Source organism: Phoenix dactylifera, unplaced genomic scaffold (genome assembly GCF_009389715.1).
Source record: "Phoenix dactylifera cultivar Barhee BC4 unplaced genomic scaffold, palm_55x_up_171113_PBpolish2nd_filt_p 000315F, whole genome shotgun sequence".
NCBI classification, from domain to species: domain Eukaryota; kingdom Viridiplantae; phylum Streptophyta; class Magnoliopsida; order Arecales; family Arecaceae; genus Phoenix; species Phoenix dactylifera.
In genome coordinates, this window is record NW_024067785.1 from 93,462 (window position 1) to 108,563 (window position 15,102).

Here is a 15,102-nt window from a genome sequence, read left to right on the forward strand (position 1 = left end):
AGGTTAGCCAAACTGGTACGGGATCCATGCCGGTCGACTAACGGATCGGTACAGTACTGGTTCGGTACGGGGTGAACTGCCCGGTTCACCCCTATTCAACATACCATTTTTCAAGCTTTTTGAGATATTAAAAAAGAGGAGGGGGGGGGGAGCGAACCGAATTGTCCAAAACAACTCCTGCTTGTTCCGCTTGCAAAAAGCTGATTAATTCTCTAGGTAAAAAACATTAGATATTTTGGTGCGAACCGAGCAATTCGTATTGGTTACGCTCCAAATCGCTCGGTTCGGAGCGGTTCAAGCTTTTTTTCGAAAGAAGCACAGAACCATGCCGGTTCAGTGCCGGTTCGGTTCGGTATAGGGTGAATCGAGTGGTTTGGCCCAGTTCGGTAGACTATGATCTAGCCACTTTGTAAAAAATATAATAACTAACAATTAACTTTAACATTCTATTACTATGTTATCTAGGAAAAAGAAATATCAAACAAACTCCTGACATGGTGACGTGCAGCATGTTGTGTATATCTTTGTGTTAATTGTGCTCTTCGTGTTTTTATGATATGCCCTTATATTGCTGATCTAAGCAAAATATGCTTGTTTATGGGCGCACTAAGCAAACTGAAACTTGACACGGTATATGCCAACTAAGTTATTTTTTTGTATTAATGCAAGTGCTTTAGTTCTAGTAAAAGACAGAAATATTATTAGGCAACTATACAACTAGCTTCAAGCTATGAGATGTGAGGAGGGACCATGAGCATGGACATGTTAAGGTCAATGGCAAAACTAGGTGGATATATTTGAAAATCAACATATCAAACAAATGTCATGTTGGCACTAGTCAAGCTATGAAGATTTGGTATTTCTCTGTCTATCTTGGTCATCCAGGATTGGACAGTAAGATACCGAGTCTTGCGACAGGTTTGGGACTTCCTTACATGAAAAACTGGGTCAGCTCGGTTGGTACCAGCTTGTACAAACTAGGACGGTGACCAGGATGGTTGTTTGGCACGTAGGGCAGTTTGACATAGAAGTAATTCACCAAGATGCCAATTTTTTTGTTTTTCTTTTCTGTTTTTTGTTGCTTTCAATGGTGGTTTAGAAGCTTTTTAGGATTTGTTTCTATCATAATTTAATAGTACTGGATGCTTTTGAGGTAATCGATGGGTTTATGGTATTGATATTGAGATTTTTTCTTCTTGATTTTTGGCTAAAGAAAGGCAAAAAGATAAGGTAGGAGAGGAAATTTCTATCTTCTAACTTGGTACTTGGCTTGGAGGAGGCTGGACTCGAGCAATGTAAGCTAGATCTACCGGCGATTTCCCCCTTTTCCTCTCTTCTTCCCTTCTCTCTTTCGTCCTCTAGCATGGGAAACAATAAAAAGAGCAAGGTGTTGGTATCTATATTGACACCATAAAACCACCCTTACCTTGACAACCTTCGATAATCCAAAATTATGATATATAAACAAACCTTAAAAAGCTTCTGAAGTCTAAATGACCATTAAAAACAACAACCAAGAGAAAGAAGTAAAAGAAAATGGTGTCCATGCGAATTACTGGGGCATTAGGCGATCCCAAGTGCTAGTATGAGTGTATGACAATTATGGTACGATGCATAGCCGGTCATTGACTGTTACAGGGTACATGCATGGTATTTGAAATGTTTACATAAATTTAAGGATATATTGAGGGAAAACTGTTAAAAATTTTAGATATAAGTTGGATTGTTGGAATATGGTTGTCAAAAATTTAGGTCCTGTTGGAATGGGATGATAGCATCGATATTATACCATTCTGATGTAAAAACTGGGACCTGAGATACCTGCAAGACACCAATTCTCTTGAACTAGGATGTCCCAACTGTCTTGGTTGTGTCTTGAAATTGGGGATGCAATCGGCAATGTCAATATGTCTTGATTGTACCATCCTTCCTAGTACCTCACTATCCTAGAAGCAATCCGGACGAGGTCTTATACTGAGATTGAAACCCTTGGGAGTTTAGAATATTTGAATACAGGTTGAAGGGTTGGGAGAGGGGTGGAAAGGAACAAATGTAAAAAAAATGGTGGAAAGTTATATAAGTTGATCTTGGCTTTCATTAGAATAAGTTGATCTTGACTTTCACTAGAAAGAATTGGTGAACAAGAATTTGGTTAGCAAACAAAATCGATTCTTTAGTGCTTTTTGTAAGTATTTATATTTATATCATGTTTTTGTTTATGTAATTGTTCTGAGATATGCAATTTGCCTCGTCTGGCTAGTCCACTAACAGACTTTTGTTCTTTACCTTTCTTTTCTTTGTCTTTTTTTTCCTTATGTGTCTTCAGAAAGCCATCAATTGCACTCGACGACCGGAGCTTATCAATGTTCTGTATTCTGCATATGAAAATGAAATATGGTAAAAGTAACTTAAAATACTTTTTGCTTATAGATTCTTTCAGAATGCTTAGCTAATCAACTGTTGGGACATGCAGCCCACTGCTACCAAAGGTGGTTTTTGAACGGGTAGGAACCTGTGTGAGAATATCATCTGCTGCCGATATATTTCTGTGGCGTGTTCAGGTGATTTAGTGGTGACCGTGATCCCTTTATCTCAATATCCTTATACCGTTGCAGATTTCTTTCTTCTTCAAGTTAGTCCTATTTATTTTATCTTTTTTTTATGTTTTATTGTGATGCCTTACTTTTCTCCTGTAAGTCATTGTCTTGATGTGTTTATGCAGAGACTCTTTTTCCTCAGTGGGGAGCAGGACCTTTCATCTTTTCTATTAGTTGATCTTGGACTGGTCAAATTTCCAGATTATGCTTGCAATATTTCACACCAAGTTTTTGCAGGTCGAGATGACCTTCTTGAATATGAAGAGGTGGTAGATTTTTCCTAGTGAAGGAACATTTTCTTCCTGCACCTGCTATCATGCTAATTGTGTTGCTATGATGCCTGCAGGCCATTGAAGTGGCACAAGTAATGGATGAATATCTAGATGCAAACAATATGGATATGGTGATAAGGTGCATTGATGTGTCTGATAGCCACATACAAGCTAGTTTAATGGAAGATACTCGGTCCTCAATTCTTGACTCCCCACCAACATTCTTTTCATGTTTCTCGGCTTCATGGGTCTACTCGAAAGTGCTCACTTTGGGTATTTCTGTTTTTGAACATAAGCATAGGTAAGGATGATCCATCTGATATGTTTTCACATTGAAGTTTGCAAGAAATTTAAGACATCAAGTGGTCTCTTTGTATTACATGATTATTAGTCATCTTTTATCAATGTTTAGAACCAAATCTTGATATCTTGATATGCTATTCTTTTATTGAATAGGTTACTTTGAGTTGCATATTTTGCCTATCACCTGAAAGAGTCATGAGATAATAAACAATATAAAATGTTTCTTAGCTCACCAGCCACCTCGAGAATGCATTGATGGCCTTTTCACTATAATAGAAGACCTTTGGATACCTCTCACAATTTTTTCATTACATTTCATTAGAAATCTAGGTTGAGAGACCTAATTCGTAGATCCACTTCAGTTAGCTGTCATAATCACTATTTTTTATATTTTTTAACATTTTTTAATCAAAATGATGAAGGAAAATGTGATACTAATTCAAAGAAAAATAACATTTAGTTTGATAGGCATTTCTTTTGGGCCTTTCAACTTTTCCAACACATCCTTTATGCCAACATGGTGAGCAAAGCGGTGAATACTTAAATACAAAGACCAAAAGCAAGCATTTTAATCTGTTTTATGTGATGCAGCAATCATTGAAGATAGCTGCTAAAGCCCAAGAGAGGGTGCAATGGCTACAAAAATCATTCATGGAAGTGATCAAATCACTAACAAGTTAATGAAGGCCTTAACTTTTGAATTGGAGCAGCAATTTAGGTTTTCGAGGGCCCCAACTTGTAGGGAGGAACATTTATGAAGCAAGGCATGACTGGAACTTCACCTATTGGGCCCAGATTTATCACTGATTGATAGTCTTTTAATTTCTTATAGTATTTTCATATTACTTTGGAAGTTAATAAGGGGCTGGCCCATGGTCGGCGGAACCATTCTGAACCGCCTGGTTCAGGGTATCTCGAGCCATACAGGCAGTGGACCAGGACGGTTCTGTCATCGAAATCGAGACCCGTCCCCAGAGGGGGAGAAGAAAAAGGAAAAGTAAAAGGAGGAAGAGAGAGAGAGAGGGGGGGAGGACGGGAGAGGGAGAGGAAGCAAGAAAGAGGCCAGCCGGTAGAGGCCGGCCGGCAGAGGCCGGAGAGCCTCTGTGTGGAGGAGGCGGAGGTCGGAGAGATGCGGAGGCGGGGCTCCGCCTTTGGTTCTCTGTTTCGTTTGAATTAAGGGTCCGGAGGGGGGCCCTTTTATTTTTACAGATTTTTATTTAAGTGAAGTCGGTAATGGATTTGCCGACTTCAATTTAAAATTTGCAAAAAATAAAAGGGGCCCTCTTCGGGCTCCTGTTTCAAAAGATACAGGGAACTGGAGGTGGAGCCCCGCCTCCGCGTCTTCCTAGCCTACGCCTCCTCCGCGAGGAGGCTCCTCAGCCTCCGTCGGCCGGTCCCGACTGGCCTCTCTCTTCGTTCCTCTCCCTCTCCCTCCCTCCCTCGTTCTCTCTCCGCCTCCAACACGCGGAGGCTCCCCGGCCGGCCCTGACTGGCCTTTCTCTTCCTCTCCCTCCCTCCCCCACACTCTCTCTCTTTTCTTCTCTCCCGTTCTCCCTCTCTCGGTATTGGGCCGACACGACATGGTGCGGGGTCGTACCGACCTGTGTCGTTGGACAACCGGTACGGGGCTCGATACTGGCACAACAAACATTGGGCTGGCCGCTATTCATGTGTCATGGTGGCATGAACAGGGATGCTTCTGTTAGGTATGATTACGAGACCTAATTAGTTGGTCAATTAGATTGGTCTTATATGTCGCTTGCTTTTTGGATGTCCATAATTACGCATAGAGAATCTTTTTTTGTTTTTCCCGTAGAGAAGAAATTCTTCTCTGGAGCCTAGTTCCGCTGCCCTTTCACTCACCTCTCTTTTCTATATCAGTTTTGTATCTCTGTTAATTATGCTCTCTTTCTCCATTTGTACCGTTCTCCATCTATATTGATTTAGTTCTATTTAACATTTGCTGCTGATACTATTTAATGTGCTATCATATTTCAGTCAGTAAAAACTTAATCTTTGCTTTATGATCTGTTTTATTTAATGTCTCAATATAATCCTCTTAAATTCCAGAACAGATTTCTCTATTGTTTGATTGCTGAGATTTGATTTTATTGCTGTCTGTTTTCCATGCATTATTTTTTGTCTGATTTTGAGGTTATAACAAAATGTTCAATTAACTCCTTAAAGCCTTAAATCTTAACCTATTTGATTCTTCCTTTAGCTAGGAAACTAAAAAAGTTATTTGCTATTGCATCCTCAAACCTTGGTCAGTAAGCAACCAACTTAAATTGGAATCTTATTGAACCTTCTAATCAAGTCCTCTGAAGTAGTGCAAGCCATCCTCTACATCAGTTTCGGATCAGAAGAGGGGAACCTTGACGCAATGAAAAGGTTGATCCATTATAATCATGGGTTCGAAACATGAAAATAACCTCTATCCATGTGGGGGAAGGGCTGCATAGATCTGATCCTCCCCAAACCTCAAAATGGTGGGAGCCTCATGCACTAGGATGCCATTTTATTATCAATTTGGTATCGGAGCCAAACTTCTCTTCCTTTTCACCTCCTTTCCCTTTCGTTCTTTAATTTCTCCTCTCTTTTTCTCACCATGGTCTTGGATGCTGAATCAAATAGTAGACTTGAGGCCTTTGCTGAGAATATGATGGTACTGTACAAGGCCTTTTGTCAACATGACATGACTTCTGATAGATCTTCCTTGGATGAGACATAAACCTTAGAATCATCGCTCCTTCAAAATCAAAATCTTTACCTGAAAGACAAACTGAACTTCTTTCATTCCTTAACTTCCACACGTTAACATTCTTATACTCCTTGAAACACCTACTCATGTGAATGGACATGTAGGGTTGCAAAACTGGATTGTGCACAAAAATTGAGATGGTTGATTTTCATGGACACTATCCAGAGGTTTTTTTGGATTAGGTCATGCCAATGTCTTGAAAATAGAGTGACCAAACTAAACCACTTGACTCATATGTAACGGAGGGCAGCTAGGTCCAGGTCCACTCAATTCGAGGGTGAATTGCTTGATTTTCCATGTCTCATGCTCGAATTGAGGTTGAACTACTTTATTCACCCGATTCAAGAGCGGTACCACTTGGGACTGCTTAGGATCAAGTGAAAAGCCTTCCCCCATGGTGAAAAGTGGTTTCTGACTTCTCCCACCATGTAGTAAAAACCCTAGCCGTGTGTTATATGATTATATCTCTTTCATCGATAGCTGCTGTTCCATCCATGGCTGCTTTGCCTTTGGCTCCTTCAAACAAAGACCCTCTCTTTCTAGGCTTAGTGTTGCTTGGCTCCATTGCCGACCGCCATCCAACGGCATTGGTGGCAATGGACCACAACTTTGGTCATTGCGTTGTTGCCACTGATGGTTGAATTCAGTCATATTTTGAAGTCGGTGGGCAAGCTCAAGTTAAGTTAAACAACTTAGATCTTTTTTGCCTCTCCTTGCTTCTTTGTTTTTATCCCTCTTTTCTCCACTCCTTTTTATGGATCATCTGTTGGATGGCCTTGAAGCAGCTTGAGGTTTCATGGGCTTAGAAGCAGCTTGAGGGTCCAATATGACCACTCATGGAACTAATGTTTCCATGTCATGTTTGGAAGCCGGTAATAAAATGGTTACTTTTGAATCATCTTTTGTTGTTATGCATAATCATGTTTATTGCCTAATTAGAGTATGGCACCGTGCTTCAAAAAGAGTATTTTTAGTAGTGCCTCTCCTTTGCCATTGTTAGTAGCGCTCAAAATAAAGAATTACTTGATCTGATTGGATCTAGCCTGAGATTGGGAGGGTTGGAGAACTTTTGAGTGTGCTTGAGAGTTTGAGACAAACACAAGCTTAGATAAATAGATGGCTTTGGGATAAAAACCAAAGTCCAATTGATGGCTTTTGTAGATTCCTTGTAGCAGCTGTTTCTTAGTGGAAAGAAGATTATGGGCTTAGAATGGTTGAGCGGAGGAGTGTGATTGTTTTTTTTTTGTGTGAATGATTAAGAAGAATAGCTTAGTTGAGCTTAGAATGGCTGTGGGGTGTGGTGAATGTTTCTTTTTTGATGTGGATGATCAAGATGCTTAGCTTGACGACATGATTTAATCATGTAATTCTCTATGTATGGATTTGGATGGATGCATGAACATCTGTGTATGGGTTAAGCAGCAAGAGTTTTATTAAATAGTAATGAGATAAAAAATTTCGATAGGAAAAATGAAACAGAACACTCCAATCCAACACAATCTAGACTTGGACCATTACAATATTAGTTTGATTTTAGATGATCCAATAGGTTGGTAAATTCTAAAAAAGCACATATAAACCAAGGCATTTTGATTTGAGATTTGGATGGAAATTGTGAATTAGTCTTGGATGTCTCTGTGCTTTTTTTTCTAATATGCTTGTTTGTCTTGTTTCAAGATGCATATTCTTTTCATATTGTACAGATGCGAATAATATATGCAAGTATGTAATTTTTAAAAGCATCGCAGACAAGCTGACATACTCTTGTGCATGTATTATCAACCGGATGGGAGGTTGCAACGCTGGCCGTAGGATCACTTGGAGAAGCTGGGCTGCGTTCGAACGGGTGCCTGGGACTGACACGGACGAACGGATCGATCGCGTTGATGGCGTAGAGGATTGGGACGAGGGCGTTGATGGCTTCATCGCGTGAAGCTTGGAATGGGCTGGAATCACAGTTGGGCTGAGACTGGATGAAGGGATCTGTTGTGTTGGAAAAACTCCTCACGGACGGCTTGACTTGAGCTCGGGCTGCCGGGCATTGGGCTCAAACCCAATGTTAATTGGTTTCTTGGATTACTTGCACTAAAACAAAATACAACGTTAATTAGTTAATTTATTATTAATGATTAGCTATAATACTAATTAAGATGGTATGACGATTGCACTTTTGTGCTCTCATCACACCCCCCAACTAGCTTATTGCTAGTCTCTAGCAATTAACAAGCAAACGATAAAATGAGGGCACAAAAAGATGTAGTCTAACTTATGACTCCCTTTTTTTTTTTTTTTTTTAAACTAAATACACAAAACTAAGATATGTACCCATTTTCGTAGGAAATCACAATTGCACTTAGCACGTGCAACAAGCCTTTAAACCCCTAGGTTACCCTAGTGGACGAGTGTTGTCTCGTGAGGGTTTGCAGTGAAGTTACCCACAAACTTCATCAGTCAGGGATTTCCAATTTTTAACTCAAAATTTGAACAAGTATTACTGTATGAACTTAGAATTGCAAGGACAATAAAGACTTATTGCTATCATATTTAAGCAGACTCTAACTCAAGTTCCATTACTCCCCATCTATCTGCTAACAAGTCAAGAATGTAGTGAGGTGCAAGATAGTATCATATAAATGAGTGGCTTTCACTTACTTCCAACATGATCACTCTAATTTTCAAGACTTTCTAGAGTTAAATGGTAATGAACACCCCAGATTTATTTATTTATATATATATATATTTTCAGACTGAATGCTAAGAAGAATGACTTGTGCAATATTTAGCCTTATTAAGCTTTCTAGCTGACCCATGTAGCGAGTGTTAGGCCAATGACTCCCGATCGAGATGGCTCAGGGCACTAGGTGTAGAGACACCCTAACAGGCTTAATAACTCAAGTTAACTAGGCTTCAAGGCCAAATTAGTCACTCAGAGTTTAATCTCAATCATCCTCACCTTTTTACGCGAACACTCGCTGCTTGCCAGGCAAGAGGCCCGGTTACTCAGTGAGAAGACTTAAAATAAACTCATTATTTTTATTTTATTTTATCTTTCTTCTTTTTTTTTTTAGGATGTTCATCACACATATAACTTTAAATTATCCCGAAGATTAAAAGTATTCATATTAGTTGCAAGTATACATACCCCACTATTCATGTACTTACGTGTTGGTGCTAAATCATCTTGTAACATGTTAGCAGAAGATAGGTGGGACAAAAACTCAAGCTAGAACTGCTATCATATTCCTTAACTCAAAGCTATTGTCAAAGCAATTCCTAGTTTGTACAGCCAAAAAGATTAGAGTTTGAGTTAAAAATTTGAACTCCTTTTTTTTTTAATTTTATTTTTATTTTTTTTTGGCATAAAAAATCAAAAATATTCTCACCCCCATACCTAAATCTAACATTGTCCTCAATGTTAAAGAAAATTTAAAGCAGTAAATTTACAAATCTGATATGGGTGGGCAAAGTGACAATAGGGACAAATCTGTATTTTTCTCTTTTTTTTTAGCACAAAAATATTTACATGTTGGGTTGCCTCCCAAGAGCGCTAAGTTTTATGTCTTCAGCCAGACAATTATACTTCATTTATGATAGACAGGGTCGGTCAGAAGTGTCTCCTCGACTTCTGGACTCACATACTCAAGGTATGGTTTTAAACGATGTCCATTGACTTGAAATGACCTACCATCCTTAGTATTGCATATTTCTACCACACCATGCGGATGCACTTTCTCTACCGTGTATGGGCCAGTCCAGTGAGATTTAAGTTTTCCAGGGAATAGATGTAATCGAGAATCATATAAAAAAACTTTTTATCCTTGGTGAAACCCTTTACGAGTAATCATTTTATCATGCATGACTTTCATGCGATTCTTGTACTTCTTAACACACTCGTAAGCATTGTTCCTAATTTCTTCAAGCTCATTGAGCTGTAGCTTTCTATGTTCTCCTGCCTTGTCGAGATTGAAATTTAGGCGTTTAATTGCCCAATAGGCCTTGTGTTCTAACTCGACAGGTAAATAGCAAGCCTTGCCATAAACAATCCTATATGGGGACATTCCAATTGGTGTTTTGTAGGCCGTTCGATATGCCCACAATACATCTGTTAACCTAAGGGACCAATCCTTTCAAGATGGGTTGACAGTTTTTTTAAGGATGATCTTGATTTCTCTATTGGAAATCTCAACTTGTCCACTCGTTTGTGGATGATATGGTGTACCGACCTTGTGGGTGATGTTGTACTTTCTAGCAAGGGCTTTAAAAATTCTATTGCAAAAATGTTTCCCCCCATCACTAATGATAGCACGAGGGGTGCCAAAGCGAGCGAAGACAGACTCCTTAAGAAACTTGATCACTACTTTGTGATCATTGGTCTTACACGTGATAGCCTCAATCCACTTAGATACATAGTCAACAGCTAGGAGTATGTACTGGTGCCCAAATGACATAGGAAAAGGACCCATAAAATCAATACCCCAAACATCAAAGATTTCTACAATTAAGATCGGGTTCAGGGGCATCTCATTTTTTCTTGAAATTTTTCCTAATCTTTGACATCGGTCACATGCTTTACAATACTCGTGTGAGTCATGAAATAGTGTGGGCCAATAGAATCCGCACTGCAAAACCTTTGCAGCCATCTTTTTACCACTGAAATGACCGCCACAAGCGTGGTCATGACAAAAGGAAATGACTTTCCTTTGTTCGTATTCTGATCAGGGCAATATTTAAATAGGTATGGTTCATCCTAGAAATACCACTTCACACGAGCTAGGAAGCGAAATTGCTCCTGTTTAGTCCAAGAGCTGGGCATTTGTTCAGTAACGAGGTAGTTGACTATGTCAGCATACCATGGAACATTGGTATGGAAAATCATAATTAGTTGTTCATCCGAAAAAGTTTCGGATACAGGTAAGGATTCTGCAGATGACTCAACAATCAGTCTGGACAAGTGGTCAGCTACTACATTTTCAGATCCCTTTTGATCTCGAATTTCGAGATCAAATTCCTGGAGCAATAGGATCCAACGAATGAGCCTTGCCTTAGCATCCTCCTTTGTGAGAAGGTACTTAAGGGCGGCATGATCGGAATAAACAAGAACCTTAGATCCTATCAGGTAGGGACGAAATTTATCTAGGGCAAAAACAACTTCCAACAATTCTTTTTCAGTGGTGGAATAGTTGAGTTGGGCGTCATTCAGAGTTTTGCTCGCATAATGAATAACATGGGGAAGCTTCTCTACTCGCTGACCTAAGACAGCACCTATGGCATAATCGGATGCATCACACATGATTTCAAAAGGACGACTCCAATCAGGATACCTTATGATGGGTGCTGAAGTCAATTCAGACTTCAGTCTTTCGAAAGTAGTTACACAAGTTGGTGAAAAATTGAAAACAGTATCTTTGGCGAACAAATCACATAAGGGTTTTGATATTTTGCTAAAATTCTTGATAAAGCGGTGGTAAAAACCCGCATGCCCTAAAAATAATCGAATTTTCCTAATAGTCTTAGGAGGTGGCAATTTAGCAATTAATTCTACTTTGGCCTTATCCACCTCAATTTTTCTTTGTGACAATGTGTCCTAAAACAATACCTGATTCTACCATGAAATGACACTTCTTCCAGTTAAGAACTAAGTTTTTCTCTTTACAGCGTTCTACAACAAGTGTCAAGTGGTGCAGACATTCATCAAAATTAGATCCAAATACAGAAAAATCATCCATGAAAACTTCTAAAAATTTCTCCACCATGTCGGAGAAAATACTCATCATACACCGTTGGAATGTAGCCGGTGCATTGCATAGCCCAAAAGGCATGCGACGATAGGCAAAAGTGCCATAAGGACAGGTGAATGTGGTTTTCTCTTGATCCTCACGTGCGGTAGGGACTTGGTTATATCCAGAATAGCCATCAAGGAAGCAGTAATGGGAGTGGCCAGCTAGCCGTTCTAGCATTTGATCGATGAAGGGTAGAGAAAAATGGTCTTTCCTAGTCATGGCATTAAGCTTCCTATAGTCGATGCATACTCGCCATCCCGTTTGAACTCGAGTAGGGACTAACTCATTGTGATCATTTTTCACCACAGTGATGCCAGACTTTTTAGGTACGACTTGAACTGGGCTTATCCATTGACTATCATAAATAGGATATATAATCCCTGCATCTAAAAGCTTGATGACCTCAGCTCGAACTACGTCCTTCATGATTGGATTAAGTCGCCTTTGTGGTTCTCTAGAGATTTTTACATCTTCTTCTAAATGGATTTTATGTGGGATCACAGAAGGACTAATCCCCTTAATATCAGCTATAGACCAACCGATAGCTTCCTGATTCTTCCGAAGGATACTTAACAGCTTCTCTTCCTATTCTTTAGTCAGATTCGATACAATTATAACAGGTAAGGTCTTGTTTTCTCCAAGAAATGCATACTTCAAATTTTCGGAAAGTTTTTTAAGTTCTAGTTGTGGAGGTTTGACATTGGATGGCACTAGATGAGATTCCGAAATAGGCTATAATTCAAACTTGGTGGCCCATCTGCTAGTATCCATCACAGGAATGAAATCTAATAATGCATTAACCTCTTGACTTGACTCACAATCTTGACCAAAATTAGCCAAACATCTTTCTAATGGGTCAGAATAACTTGACTTTTCAAAAGAACCGCTAATTATGTTCTCAATCATGTAAATTTCTTCCAAATCATCCATCTCAGTTGACTGACTACTACTATGAAAAATATTGAGCTGTACAGTCATGTTACCAAAGGCTAGAGTCATTATTCCATTTCGGCAACTAATCACAGCATTTGAAGTAGCCAAAAATGGTCTACCTAGGATCACCGGGATGTGACTTTCTGAATTTTTTACTGTTTTAGTTTCAAGGACCACAAAATCCACAGGATAGTAGAATTCATTAACTTTTACAATCACATCCTCCACAATTCCTTTGGGATACTTTACCGTCCTATCTGCTAACAAAAGAGTGATGTTTGTGGGTTTTAATTCCCCCAAACCCAACTCTGTGTAAACAGAATAGGGTAACAGGTTCACACTAGCTCCTAAATCTAGAAGAGCTCTCTAAATGATGGTTTCTCCTATTTTAATTTCAACAGTGGGGCAACCAGGGTCCATGTATTTTGGGGCAATCTGTTGTTGAATAAGAGATGAGGCTTGTGCAGCCATAACAACTTGCCTAGGAATACTGGTTTTCCTTTTTACCGTGGTTAGGTCTTTTTAGAATTTTGTATAGGAGGGGATCTGTCTGATGCTAGAAAGGATAAATTTATTTGAACTGTGGAGTGATTGATTATAACCCTATTTGATTTTGATGAGCTCAAAGCATTTGAGTATATCTTATGTTTACTAATGAATTCAATCTAGTGTTTCAGTGATATCCTTGTAAAAAATTTATGGCTAAGTGTCTCTAGATTTGGTTCAAGACAATTTGGATAAGTTAAGAAGTCAATGTGAATCAAAGTCTGAGACTCGAGTCAACTCCAGGATATTTCGAGTCGACTCCAAGCGTATCAGAAGCACTGGCACAGGCTCGAGTCGACTTTGGGACATTACAAGTCGACTCCGACTGAGAACAGACAGACGAACAGAAAGATACAACTCAAAACCTGTCAGCGAGTCGACTCCTGAAGAGCGCGAGTCGACTCCGATGCTAGCCGAGTCGACTCCAGAGTAGTATGAGTCGACTCCAGGGGGTTACAGACAGAAAGATAGAGAAGGTATGTTGGACCCTGAGAGCCGAGTCGACTCCCGCAAAGGCCGAGTCGACTCCGAGACAGCGCGACCCCAAAAAGACAGAAGACAATATTTTTGTCTCTGAGAGGCGAGTCGACTCCAAGACAGTTCGAGTCGACTCCAAGGCAGCGCTACCCCAAAAAGACAGAAGACTGCTTTTCGGATACTGAGAGCCGAGTCGACTCCAGAACAGTCCGAGTCGACTCCAAGACAGCACGAGCCAAAAGACAGAAGCTCGGGAGTTCGGACTCTGAGCGCCGAGTCGACTCCCAGATTTCACGAGTCGACTCGAGTGAGCAAACTTGAAAAATGCATCCATGGATTCCTTGGGATGAGCCGACTCCAAAAGTGCCAGGTCAGCTCCAGACTCTGGGGAGTCAACTCCGGGTTAAGTCGAGTCGACTCCCAGTCGAGAAGAGCACTTTAATTCAAATCCGGAACAGTTGCCGAGCCGACTCCAGAAAAGTATGAGTCGACTCCTGCTGCAGTCGAGTTGACTCCAGATCGCGCGAGTCGACTCCGATCCCAACGGAAACATTGTCAAGATGTGCAGAATGTGCAGAACGGCTAGTAAAGTGTGTCTAACGGCTAGTTTCTATGAAAAATGGCTTAAATAGCCACAGAGGACTGTAGCAAGGTAGAGAAGTGACACTCCTTTCAAAGAAAACTCAAAATCTTCCTCTGCCAAAGGATTTCAACGAAAAAGAAGGAAGAGGGCCATCAACTCCATTCAAACAATTCTTCCAGCATTAAAGAAATCTCCTTCAGCTTTCAAGTCTTCGAGACATACAAGAGGAGACCCAGAGTTCAAGAAGCCCTCCACTACATCATCATAAACTGTTTGAGGGCTCTTAACTTTTCTATTATGTATATCGCTGTATATCTGCTTTTTAGAAGCTCTATTCTTCTGTTTGTTTCTGTTCAAACCATTTGGTCCTTACTTGATTCAATCAGGGGATTGAATCAAGGGTGTAAAGGTTTGTTGGTGAGCCTAGGTTGAAACCAACGTGTAAGGGTTTGATTGTGATCCCGGAAAAACAATCGGGCGGTTCTAGTCGGTGAGCTTGGGAAAACCGACCGAGTTCGTTGTGACCTCGTAAAACAACAAGTTGGGTTGTGAGCTTGTAAAACAACCGGCTGTAATCCGAGGGGTTATAGTGAATTCCCAAGTGAGGCTTGGGGAGTGGACGTAGGAGCAAGGGTTAGCTCCGAACCACTATAAAACCATTGTGTTTGTGATTGCCTTGACGTCTTTACTTTCATCTCACTCACTGCACATAGCATCTAATTAATCAACTTGCAAAAAGTATTAATTAGTGTCCACAAACATTTTAATTGCAATAATTATTTTAAAACCCAATTCACCCCCCCTCTTGGGTTGTCTATCTGGGCAACAAGTGGTATCAAAGCCGGAACTC

At 40.1% G+C, this 15,102-nt stretch overlaps 1 protein-coding gene across 1 annotated transcript; it reads left to right on the top strand.

Moving 5' to 3' along the window:
• The first annotated feature begins 2,237 nt into the window (after window positions 1-2,237).
• On the top strand, window positions 2,238-4,152 carry LOC120105584 (fanconi-associated nuclease 1 homolog). The gene is made up of 4 exons (XM_039118166.1): window positions 2,238-2,397; window positions 2,474-2,561; window positions 2,723-2,863; window positions 2,944-4,152. The coding sequence occupies exons 1-4, from the start codon at window positions 2,315-2,317 to the stop codon at window positions 3,172-3,174; spliced, it is 543 nt and encodes a 180-aa protein (XP_038974094.1). The 5' UTR covers window positions 2,238-2,314; the 3' UTR covers window positions 3,175-4,152.
• The last annotated feature ends 10,950 nt before the right edge of the window (window positions 4,153-15,102 follow it).

What these genes read in the sequence shown, in the direction of transcription:
- LOC120105584 (XM_039118166.1), top strand. Translation starts at nt 2,315, where the DNA reads ATGTGTCTTCAGAAAGCCATCAATTGCACTCGACGACCGGAGCTTATC. An exon ending in TATTTCTGTGGCGTGTTCAG is followed by an intron (nt 2,562 to 2,722) that starts GTGATTTAGTGG and finishes GTGTTTATGCAG; the next exon opens with AGACTCTTTTTCCTCAGTGG. An exon ending in ACCTTCTTGAATATGAAGAG is followed by an intron (nt 2,864 to 2,943) that starts GTGGTAGATTTT and finishes TGATGCCTGCAG; the next exon opens with GCCATTGAAGTGGCACAAGT.